We start from the raw sequence: 13,261 nt of genomic DNA, 5'->3' as shown, positions 1-13,261 counted from the left end.
TGCTTCACAAATACTGAGTGAATTGGCATTGCAGTTCTCTAATTTACAATAGAAAATATCCACATGAGGCATGACCTCATGGAAAAATTTTAACCGAAAATTAAAATCTTCATCATCGAAAGTGCAAAGTAGTCCTGTAGCTCCTTGTATAGTTGCTAAATTTTTATTACTTTGAAGAGATTCAAATTCAAACACTGTTTCAAAATTTCCTTCTTTTCGAAAACTGTATTTACAATTCTACTATTGAAATTCCATCAAGTATTCGACCCTCAAGGAATTCGTTTAGAAATATCCTTAAGTGCAGCTATACGTGTGGGTGATTTTGAAAAAAATGCATGCATTGCAGCAATACTACTAAAAAAAATTAGAGCTTGCGAATTTTGTGATGTAGCTTTTTCCATTATTAAGGTGGTAGGTATAACAATATACAAAATGTGCATTTCTGTATGATTGCTTTATAATTGTTTGTACACCTCCTCTTTCTCCACTCATTACGGCAGCACCATTGTATCTTTGTGCAATTAATTTATCCTGTTCATCAACTAACAATTTTTAATTGTTCTGAAATACACTCCACTAAACCTTCGGCATTTTGTGATTTTGGATTAAAAAATCCCCTGAATCTTCCATACACTATACCTGCTAGTTCATAATGAAAAACAAACACTTGCTGAATGTGTTCCGAACATCAGTTGTGTCATCTGCCACGAGAGCAAGATATTTAGCTCTTTTAATTTCATTACATATTTCTTCTTTACACATACTTAAAATGCAATCTAAAAGTTCATTTTGAATAGTTTTTGACGATCCTTTAAGCACAGAAGAATTTAGAAAATGATTTTTTAAACTATCATCTAATTTTTCAGCATATTCTAATAATTCTCTAAAAACTCTGGGATTCGTTGAATGTTCGGTTTTATCATGTCCCCGCATAAGTAGTTCGAATTTACCAGAAAACACTATACAATCTATAATTTTAGACAAAATATCACGATTCTTTTTCACATTTTCATTATTTTTATTTATTTATTGCCTATAAGCCTCACTTAATTGTGTTTTAATATTAACTGTCCCCAACATTCTAAGATTACACACATTTTTTAAATGTTCAGCATATTTCTCATGTTTTTTAATTTTTTCTCTTAAATGTTTTAAATCTGTTACTTCTGTTTTTATCCATGATGAATCACCTCCAAACAAAAGGCATGAAAAACGAAAGAAATGTTTTTCTCTGTACAACCTGTTAGCTAATTATGCTTGTTATAAATATCAGAGTTAAATTTTTCGTGCATAACTCTGTGCTCTACTTTTTGAGGCCTGAGAAATTTAAATCAGGTGTAAGACATCTCAAAGCTTTAATTTAAAATTTTTCCTGCAGTTCCAGGGGTGAAAATTTATATTTTTCAACAACTATTTAACAGAATTCTTCTATTCGTCAAAGATATAAATTATATGCCTATAATAACAAAAACAATGTTAATTTGTGTTGTTTATGTGCATGTAGTACCAATGCAACCAGCCTAAACTGCACGTATATCACGCATTACCCCCCCCCCCCCACACACACACACTACATTATCCCCCACTAGGCAGTGGTTTGGTGTGGTCTGCATTGAATGCAGCTCCAGCGTTAAGTATACTAGCCAGTACTGATACTAGCCCTAGCCAACACAGTACATTGACTATTGCAAAATACAACTATTGCTACAAAATGAATTATATAAAATATTATCAAGCGTATTGTAGTTCAAACAAAAAAATAATGGCTTTTAGATAAATACATAAAAATTTAAGAATGCCGATAATAAAATAGGAACTTTCATTTTATACTGGAGGGGCTGCAACATTACGAACGAGTGCTTATCGCCACTGCTCAAGATCCATAATCCAGCTTTGAACATATAAGTGTACAATAAAGATGAAGCAATGAAAATCGATCCATATCCCATTCAGTAAAGGATAGGGTGCAGAGGAGATTCGATGCTCTCTTGCACTTTCCTCTTAGTTGACAAATGTGTGCAAGGAATGTAAGTTTTCTGTCAAAGATGGGTCCCAAGAACTTGGCTTCTGTTGCTACTGGAATAACAGTTTGTCCCATTCTTGATGCAGGATTTGGGTGAAGAGTGTGTTTTTGATAGAAATGTACATAGACACTTTTTTTTCTGCTGAAAACCTTAACGCATTACTAAGAGCCCATAGAGAGACATAATTAATTGCTTGGTGAAGTTGTCTTTTAATTAACTTCATGTTATGAGAGTGACAGTAAATCGTTAAGCCATCAGTATATAGAGGACTGCCTTAAAATGGAAGGAAGCTGTTCAGTGACTGAGTTATCTTTGATAGCAAAAAGTGTCACACTTAAGACAGAGCCTTGGAGAACACTCCATCCTTGATGATATGGTGATAGTACTTCCCACTCTGACTTGAAAAGCTCGCCTGGATAGAAAGTTTTTAATACATACAGGAAGGTGTTGCTTGAGACCTAGGTTATATAAGTTTCTAAACAAACCAAATGGTCAAAATCTGAATGATATGTATGAAAGCCACATTTTATATTGAAGAGAAGATCATCGCTTTCTAAATACCAGAGAGAGAGAGATCTGGCATTAATAATTTTCTCTAATATCTTACAAAGGCAGCTGGACAGAGCAATAGGTCAATCTGCTTGTGTTGGATCCTTTCCTGGTTTCAGCAATCAGTTCTCATTAGAGAACAATGAGAACTGATTTATGATGAGAATTGGGAAACTCTTCCTCTTCAAGTATTCTGTTGTATATTAAGAGGAGGAGATCCCCAGAGGACGATGGAAGTTGTTTTTATCATTTCATAATGGATGTCATCAGAATCTTATGCACTAGGGTGAGACTAGAGCTCTTTTTAAGTCCTCCTTAAAAAATCGCTGACTGTATAGCTCAAGCAATGGTAGAAAAATTTAGCTGCTATTTCTCTTGTTGCTCTTTCAATATTAAAAATTCAGGAGGATATGAAGCTTTTGCTGAGATTCTGGCAAAATTTTCTCCCGAAGTGTCTGGAATAGTTTTGGGATCAGCAATAACATATCCTTTACAGTCTAAGGTAGACAAAATAGTATATTCTGTATCTACCTTTCATTTTCCAGATTTTATCCCATACAATTTTTGCACTGGTTGTTTGATTAATCGATGAGGTCAATTGTATCCAAGATTATTTTTGACTTTGAAGTCTCACATAATGTGCATTGGCCTGAGCACACACTTAAAAGCTATTAAGTTTGATGTGGTGAGATATCTATGAAATACACCTAATGCTCTATGTTGGTCTTTGGTTGCCTGGCACTCTTGGTTCCACCAAGGCACTCGATAGAGTGGAAATTGAGATGATGTTTTTGGAAATGAGGCAGTTGCTGCTTGGGAAATGCAATCTGTTACATACTGACTGTATCATCATTAAAATTTTGCAAGATGGGAAAAAGTATTCCAGTCAACCTGGTTCATTTTCCAAATGGGCATCCATAGAAGAATATGGTTCATGTGAAGATGTGTAAATAACAGGGAAATGATCATTTCTCTAGACATGTTTTTGACATCTCATGTGATCAGTGGAAAAAGCAGGGGAGCAGATTGTAAGATCAACTGAATAATACGAGTGGGTAGGTACATGGAAGAAAGTATCGAGTCTTTCTGTTCAATGATACACTTCATCCATTTGTGTTGGAACCACCCCACAGAGTGTTGTGCCCATTAAAGTCAACAATAGGAAGTATAAGTTCTGGCAGTTGCAAGATAAAGTTATCAAGATCGATATTTCATTTAAGTCAGTACCCGCTGGCAAAAAAATTCAACATACTATAACAAAAAAAATCCCACAGATAGGCAAATCACTACTGCTAACAGAGCAGTATTAATCTGGACATGAAGGAAAGGAGTATGAATCCCCACTGGATAGCTACTCTACCATGAGTAGGATTCTTTAAGGTAGAGTCCTTATTACATTTCAAATATGTCCAACAGACAGAAATAGAAATGTTTGTGTTTCTGAAACATGATCTCATTAATATTCTGGCTAAACCCATGAGAGTTACATCGTAAAAATTTTCCTATTGTTTTGGCTTTGTACATTTGTCCAAATTTTGGGAGGTTGCGGGCTTACCTTTGTCAGGTTTATATTTATCAATTAGTTTGGGAGGTATGAGTATCCATCTCTTCTCCTGAAAAAATATTCAATACATCTAACATGTCAGGATCAGTTGGAAACTTTGATATGTACTGAAAGTTTAATTTACTTTCAGTGGATATCAAAGTATCCATTTTTTTCTGTGGGGGAATCTGATAGTTTATCTTTAAGTGATATCCTTGCCATAATTTTTTGACAAGTGGTTTCTCAATGAACGGAACCATTTTAGGAGTTGTTTTTGAAGTGAAACCATAGGTCATGTGATTGATGTGCTCAACAGAGAAAGAAGCATTCATGCATACATTTCCACTCATGATCATAAATTATCAAATGGTGGAATAAATGTGTTTGAGATGCTGTTCATATTTTCTTAGCTGCCACCTTCTCAGAATAAGAGGATCTCAGGACAAATGTGGTGGTGGCTAACTTCTTTTTTGCATTCTGATATATGTTTTGTTCTGTTTTAATCTTTTGTATTTCTTTTTAATCTTTCCACTTCTGACATGCATGGGAGAAAGCTGGATGATCTCCCTAACAGTTGACACATTTAGCTTTCTTTGCAGAGCAAGATTTGTTATCATGTTCTTTGCTACTACATCACACACAGTGGTAGAGACACAACAGGCAGCTTGGGCATGCTCTTATTTCTGATATTTATAGCATCTTGGTGGATTAGGAATGCACAGTCTAACAGGACAGTTGGGATACCTGCTTTTACAGATGTTGAAGGCTTGGATGTATCAAAAGTAAGGATGATGTTCATGGTTAGAACCAAACAACCATCCCTACAGAACAGGATGCGCCTCACACCTGTCAGTCTCCAATCATTAGGCTTTGAACTTATCTCATCAGGAACATCAAGGAGATCCCATTCTGATATCACTCCTCTACAAGAACCGAGTGTTTCATGAGATGTTGCTGTGATTGGTATTCCACCCATTCATGTTGCTTTCAGCAGTTTCTCAAAATATTGTTGAGATGATGTTTCCACAAGGATATGGTTCCCCCTGGTTTCCTTTGTGATTATAATTACAGTGGAGGGAGTGCAAAGGAAAGTGTTAAAAATGATATCAGGATTGTGGGATATTGATTATGAAGACATTGAGAATTTGTAGGCTGCAGACTATCAAGTTTACTTTCTCCTAGTAAACAGGAGAAAGAAGGGTGATATGATTGAAACTTACACGCTTCTGAAAGGGTCATAAAGGATTTCAGTTGATGGAATTTTTCATTTTATGGAGAGTGTGTGTGCAAAGGACAAGAGGGTCATCCTTGGAAGCTGAGAATGAATGCCACTAAGAAAGGAATGAGGGCTAGCTTTTTCTCTCCTAGAATGGTGCATGATAGGAATGGATTGCTACTGGATGTTGTGTGTGCAAGCAGTGTGAATGAATTCAACAACAAGTATGACAGCTGGTGCATTTACTATGTGGCCTCCATCAATGAGTGCTTGTCTCCCTGAAGGTCTCTTGCTTAATAATAATAATAAACCTTCAAACTCCCATCAAAAACTACTATGTCAAGATAGAAGACTATTTTTATTTAAAGAAGAGGAAAAAAAAAGTTAAGATTGTAATGTGAGAGATTTTTTCTGGTACTATAGCTACAGTATTAAAAATTTAAAAAAAAAAAAGCTTTTTTTTATGTACATAGGTTTCAAAATATACCTTAGTAAATGTAGCTGCTTTTCCTACAGTCGGGTTTTTAACTGTGAATTGCAACTGTTGGACAAATGTGGGAACTTTGTCAAGGTACTCTAAGAGATCTTTTTTATGCTGGCTACCAGGTACCTAATGAAAATAAAGTAAAACATTCAACTTTATTAAAGTTAAAACAACAATAAGAATGCTGTAATATTTTAGTAACCATATTTAGATTATACACTGTATAGTCTAGTGAGGACCTGGATAACTTTTTCTGAGAAGGGCTGGTTAGTAAATACTTCATTAGCCAAAGATGTAAAAAATTGAGAACATCATGTACTTATATATAAGAGAGAAAACAAAATTTACTTCTTTTTTTTTTATTATACAATATATACAAATGAGATTTTTTGTGAAATTAGTAAGAAGTATAGTGTTCTTTTTTTTTTTTTTTTTTATATGTGGCATAATTACACTTCGTCCAGTATTGTTCAAACATCAATAATGTTTTATATCTGCATTCTGTTATTTGAGTTTTATGAATAGCCAGACGGTTATGATTTGTATTTATTAATCCTCTTGTTTAAACTTTAAGTTATACTATTTACCCCCTGAAGATGTAAATCCTACGATTTACGAAACATGTCGGGAACTATTATTTCAGTGTTTTATATAACTGAATAATAAAAAAATGTGGTGTAATCACCGAAATATATCTTTGGAACCAATGAGCCACAGAAGTCTATGCCTGCAATAATTACACTTAATTGGATTCAAGGTTATTGTTCTGAATCATCAAAATTGAAATGCAAATACTCATCAAATAAGACTGATCTGCAATGAGATTTTATGTGTTATATCTTAAGAAATGTCTTTTCCCGGCTATGGAATTTGAATATAGGCAAACATGTACCAGTAGTCACCCACATAAAGAAACTCATGACTGACTAAGAAGTGCACAGCACACTTAAAACACCATCAAGTTAGCGCAGTGAGTGAGAGCAGTATTGGTGACACTGCACAGTGATGAGAGTGCAACATATGGTCACTACTGCAATTATATTGGTGCTAAAGTGGTCATAGATAATATGCAAATATTATCCATGGCCACAAATATTTCAAATTCTGCCAAAAAAATTCATTTCAAAACCATCCTCAGTTTTCAGGCTGTACAATACTATGTGATGACTGGGTGCAGTACATGAGTCATAATTTACCGATCCCTAGTCTAGATCAAAGAGAAATAAATGATTAAAGATAGCAAATTAGCAGGAAATAAAATGGAAGTGACAAATATAAAATGCAATTCTTTCTCCTTCTTTGCAATGATAAAGGAAGAAAACTGATTTAACTATAAGATATATAGTCTTTCTTCAGCCGTAGTATCTCTGTTATTTTAAACAGATTACAAATATCTAAATATTTAGCATATGTTTTTAGGAGAAAAATTCAAATAACCTTCAAACTGAATCATTTTCTACATTCTTCTCACCTTTCAGCTTTTCTCATTGCACTTTAGCAGTCTTTCTTTAAAATCTTGACTGCATACCTAATTAATTGGAACAAATTAATGTATCGAATTAAAACAAAGTAGTACATGGAGGAATAGAATCCAGGAGAAAACCAGAGACTAGTGGTGTACCACAATGCTTTATGCTAAAACTACTGCTGTTTAATTTGTAATGATGATGATGCAAAATTATGTAATCAAGGGAATGTAGAGATCTGGCAGGATGAGTTAATTAGGATAACACTATGTGTAAAAGATAATAGATTCCAATTAAATGTGAGAAAAGTGCAAAGTTATGCAGTTTAGAATAAAAAGATGTATACCACATTAATGAAATAGTACTCCAGACAGGGGCGGCTCATCTATAGGGGCTGGGCCCCACCTATATTTGTATAACTAGCCCAATAATTGTAGTTTTAAAAAATATGTTTCTTGTAATTATTATTTTTTGATCTATTTCCAACACTTTTATTGTTTAATAAAAAAAATTACTGTAGTATTTTGTGGCAATATTGTATAATGTACAGTCTCTGGGGGCAGCCACGGCTGGCCCTATTTTATACTTGTAAAACACAGGGCATGTGTGAGGCATGTGCACTTGTGTTTGTTTACCGGGCGCAACGCTTATCTTGTTGCCAGTTTAGTCTGGCCCAGTCACTTTGTTGGTGCGTACGTATATAGCACGCGATTCTTTGATTAGAAGCACATGCACTAGCAATCGTATTTGTTTACCAGGTACAACGCTTATTTTGGGGCCCATTTAGTCTGGCCCAATCACTGCGTTTGTACGTAAATAGCATGCGATTCTTTCATTGTCTTATTATTTATTCTCGTTGTTGATCTGCTTTATTGTTTTTAGTGTGTTTGATTATTGTTGTCATTTTTTGTTATAATTTATTTTAAAGTTTAAATTTTTATTACGTCCATAAACAATACATTTTAACTATGAACAAAATCAATAGTTTATTGGAAAAACGTTTCTCATTATTAAGTCTAGAAGAAAAATTGGAAATCAAAAGACTTGGCGCATACCAACCCAGAGATGTGCATATTACTCAACAAGATGGTAAAAAAACAAGAACATTTTATGTAACCTGGTTTGACAAGAAATCATGGCTTAGTGTGAGTGATGAAAAAAAAATCATTGTTCTGTTTTTAATGTGTTTTGTTTGGTGGCGAGAGCTTGTGGACACTCAGTGGCTGTAAAGACCTAAAACATCTTTCCGAGCGAATACAAAAACACGAATCCAGTAAAATTCATATAAACAATGCGGTGCAATTTCAAATGTTTTCGGTAAAATGAAATCTTATCTTCCATTGATACTGGATATAGTCTTAATATAAAGAAACATAATGAATTAGTTGACAAAAATAGACATACTTTATCGAGGATCATAGACTGCATAAAATTTTGTGGTGTACACGAACTGCCGTTAAGAGGACATGACAAAATCACTGATTCAAACAATCGAGGAGTGTTTTTAGATATGGTTTTATACACAGCTACATTAGATAGTATTTTAAACGATCATCTTGAAAATTCAAAAGTAGCAAAAAATACTTCAAAAACCAACCAAAATGACATTTTAGACTGCATGTATAAAGTGTATAAAATGAACATAATAAAGTGTATAAAGAATAATAAAGTGTATAATATAGAAGAAATTAAAAGTGAAATTGATAAGGCGAGTTTTGTTTCCTTGCAAGCAGACGAGCAATCTTGTCGTTCGCAGTTCGTAATTATTTTGCATTACCTAAAAGATTCTCAACCAGTTGAAAGATTTCTAGCGTTTATTGCTCTTCTTGATAGGACTGCTATGGGACTTACAAATGTGTTAAAAGAAGAACTGAAATCTTCTAGTCTCAACAAAAAATTGATCACACAGGCCTATGATGGTGCAGCAGTAATGAGCGAATCACGAAATGGAGAGTACAAAGTTTAATGAAAGAAGTTTACCCTAATGTCCATTATGTTCACTGTTATGCACATCAGCTGAATTTAATTTAAAAAAAGTCTGTTCATCAAATAAGCGAATAAGAACATTTTTTTTTTCTACTTTAAGTGGATTTGGCATGTTCTTCACATCCTCTTCAAAATGAAATGACTTGCTTCGCAAAATTAGTCAAACACAAGTACCAAGAGTTTGTGAAACACGATGGAATTTTCGTTCCAAGATAGTGAATTGTATAAAAGAGAATAAAATAGAACTTCTGGAATGTTTTAACAAAATCATAAACGAAGAAGGATGGGACGACAAAAGCGTGTGGGAATCGGTTGGATTCAAAAAAGCGTGTGGGAATCAGTTGGATTCAAAAAAGCATTGGAAATTTTTCAGTTCAACTTCTTTTTATCTTTTTTTTATTCAATTTTAAAATATGTCGATGCATTTTACAACATATTGCAATCTAATAAAACTAACAATATCAATATCAAAGAAGCATTCAATAAATTTGAATCATCCATTAATCTCGTACGGAATTGCATCACCGATTTTATTCCTGCATCAGTTCCAGACAATCGCAAGGAAATAAAAAAGTATTAAAAGACACAACACGACAGATGAATTACTGATAGAAGATGCTAAAGAAGCCTGCGACAAAATAATTAGTGAAATTATGACAGATTCAGCAGCTTTGAAATATTTAAATCATTTTTTATTGTAGACCCTAAAAATTTCAATTTCAATAGACAACATTTTCCTAGGGAACACATAATAAATATTAAAAGAAATCATCCAATGCTAAGTGAAGACAAGTTGATATCAGAATTAACTGTTATGTATGAAAATACTACTTTCAGTGATATACCCAACATCAATGCCTTATCACGATTTATACAAGACAATAAACCGGTCGATACCTTTTTTGAAGTGTCAAAATTAATTGAAATTGTTTTAGTGACACCTGTCTCCACAGCTGATGCCGAATGTTGTTTTAGCACTCTAAAACGTATTAAAACACTTTTAAGAAATTCGACAGGCCAAGATCGGTTGAATGCTCTAGCCGTGCTATCTATTCATAAGGATTATTTACAAGAAATTCAGCAGTTTAATCATAAAGTAATCGAAAAATTTGTGTGAATATCGGTAAATGAAAATTATAAAACCTATATGCTATGCGAAAAGTTTTGTGCATCTGTCTAGAAATACCGATGGTTCCCCTTCTTTGATACAGAAATAACTTTTTAAGGTATTTCTTTCTTAATTTTTCAAAAATATTTTTGTCTTAACCTGTATTTTATATTTTTTTTTGATTTATCGGTTGTTCTTATTTAATTTGTTATTATTTTTGTGTCTTGTCTGTATCTTTATTTTTTTCAGTGTCTGTCTTTATTGAAAACCTATTATGTTTTGATCATGTCACTATATGTATAGTACATAATATGTACTACATATTATGTTTACTTTGTAAAAAAATAAAATTTATGATTTTTCTTTGACTTTTATGTGTTTATATTTATGGGTTCTATTATTCAATCTTAATTAAACAATTTTAACTTTTTAAAAATTTATTTTCTCTAAAGTTTTGACATTGATTTATAAAATAAATAATAGAAATAATAACTTTTTTTTAACACTTGACAAATGAAAACTCAAAAATATTTTGCAGAGTGGCCAGATAGAATCGAACCAGCATCTTTGGATTTCCAGTCCACTGCTCTAGTCCCTTGAGCTATGACCGCAACTGCAAATCTTTCGATTTTTCATGTTACTAATACGTTGTTCTTGTTGAAAGGCTTATGCGCTGGTTAAACATGATAACTAATAATTAAGGAATTGACAGCATACACTAGAAATATAAATTAAAACAACTTTAATAAATACTTTCCGATATTTTGGTAACGTCACGTAGCCATCTTCTTGGGAACTTAAAACAAAGAACAGGTGCACGCAAGTACTACATAACAGCAAATGAGAAATGAAGCGAGGAAGCTACCATTTTCCTAAAGTCCTGATGGTGCCCCTGGTGGGCTATATTGGTAGTTATTGGCCTTTGGGCTGAAGTTCTTCTGATATATGTTTTCCAAATTTGGGGCAGTCTTATGCACCCAAATTTGTTGAGGTTTGGCATGTTCCTAAGGGCTGACTCTGATTCCATGAATAGTCTCTTTCATATTTGAACTTGCTGCGGTGTATTACTGTGGCTTTCTTCCAACTTATTCTGTGGCAGGTATCCAGAGCATGGTCTGCAAGCCCAGAGTGGCTGTACTGGTGAAATCGGATGCAGTCCTTGGGTTCTGAGATTCTGATATTTGCTGCCTTGCCTGTTTGGCCAAAGTAGGACAATTTAGAGCTGCAAGGGACCTGGTATACACCAGGTCTAGGGGAAGTGGTTGGTCTTTAGTGGAGCGGATATGTAGCCCATCAGAGGGCACCATCAGGACTTTAGGAAAACGGTAGCTTCCTCGCTTCGTTTCTCATTTGCTGTTATGTAGTACTTGCGTGCACCTGTTCTTTATTTTAAGTTCCCAAGAAGATAGCAACGTGACGTTGCCGAAATATCGGAAAGTATTTATTAAAGTTGTTTTAATTTATATTTCTAGTGTACACTGTCAATTCCTTAATTATTAGTTATCATTAATACGTTGAGCCCGTATATGTTATGTCTTAACAATTTTAAAAAATTAATAGCTCAATGCATCAGTGGATTCTGACTAAACATTATTGTAATAGAAATAATAACTATAAATCAATAATAGACCCCACTATACAAATATAAAAAAATTAAGTTGTTTTTGCCCCCCCCCCCCGTTTCTATTGTCACCAGCCGTCACTGACTCCAGATAATTGATGAAGATCAGTTAAGATGGCTAAGGTAACTCACAAGATTACTTCACTGAAGAACATACTAACAAGCAGAGATAAGGAGGTTAGCATTGCAAAACCTCAATATGGCCACACGTGGATTAGTACACTCAGGTCTGGCCACCTTGGTTTCTTGAGGATGAAGTAGTGGAGAAGATCAAGAAATGAGTGGCTAAGATGGCAAGTGTCTCTGGAATGCTTCTTATGACAACAGACTGAGGGTGTGTGGATTGTAAAAATTGGTTGATGGGTAGAAAAGAGGAAATATAATAGAAACATTTGAGTTACTTAAAGAGTTAGGATTGATAGAGGAAAAAATATTTCAACACTCGAATGTGGGGGGGGGAGAAAGAGTCATCCATGAAAATTGAGTAAGATAGCAACGATGAGGACATTTTTGCCTGAAGAACAGAATGTCTTGCCAGAATCTGTTGTGTTTTGTCAGTCAATATGCTCAAGGAGTGGTAGGACAAATATTGTGTGGATAGTGAGGGTCTCTAGCAATGAGTCTTCAAACTCCATGGTAGTTTGAAGTAACTAGATGGCAAATGTCTTTCATCATCCAGTGAATGTCCTGCTTACTAGCAATGAGAAAGGAGCTTCACCATGTTTCATCTCTAGAGTAGAGTCTCTGGTTTCTGACAGCATATGTGAAGAGAGGAGACATCATCTAAAAAGGCTATCACCAGCAGGTTATGGCCTTGTTAGACAGCATGCATTGTTATTAATAAATTAGGGAGCCACCACTTCCTCCATTTAAGGGTACAGAATAAAGTAGTTTCAGCAGACTGGCCACCAGATGGTGCATGAGACTGAACTCAATGTTAATACATCTACTGGAGACCTCCCACTCAGTTCGTGAAGAATCTGCTACTACTTATTCTGTCAGGTCATGGTTGAAAGGAGTTTGAGCACAATAGCATGCAGGGGCACTGTCCAGACACTTGGAGTCTGGGCACTCCAATTGTCAGAGTTACATGTCAGTCCTTAGCTGCATGCTCATACTCTACCATGAAAAATAACCAAATGCTAGTGTCACTGCAGATATTAAAAAAATCTCAAAAAGCATTAAGAACACCACAAAAAATGTGCAAAAAATAACAAACATATACCCCCCAAAATTTCATCCAATAAAAAGTACTTCCACATTC

At 34.4% G+C, this 13,261-nt stretch overlaps 1 protein-coding gene across 2 annotated transcripts in view; it reads right to left on the bottom strand.

Annotated features, from left to right (window-relative positions):
* Positions 1 to 13,261, bottom strand: part of LOC150109360 (alpha-catulin-like) — a 439,125-nt gene that overhangs the window by 21,705 nt on the left and 404,159 nt on the right. For both annotated transcript variants that reach the window (XM_090407671.1, XM_090407679.1), the window contains one exon: positions 5,820 to 5,942. In XM_090407671.1, coding sequence (XP_090263797.1) covers positions 5,820 to 5,942 — 123 coding nt within the window. The remainder of the gene's footprint in view (positions 1 to 5,819; positions 5,943 to 13,261) is intronic.

The sequence above is a fragment of the Typopeltis vanoorti genome, chromosome 2, assembly GCF_054136105.1.
Source record: "Typopeltis vanoorti isolate ZY-2024b chromosome 2, IOZ_Tvanoo_1.0, whole genome shotgun sequence".
In the NCBI taxonomy this organism is placed as follows: domain Eukaryota; kingdom Metazoa; phylum Arthropoda; class Arachnida; order Uropygi; family Thelyphonidae; genus Typopeltis; species Typopeltis vanoorti.
This window is presented reverse-complemented; position numbering and strand designations above follow the sequence as displayed.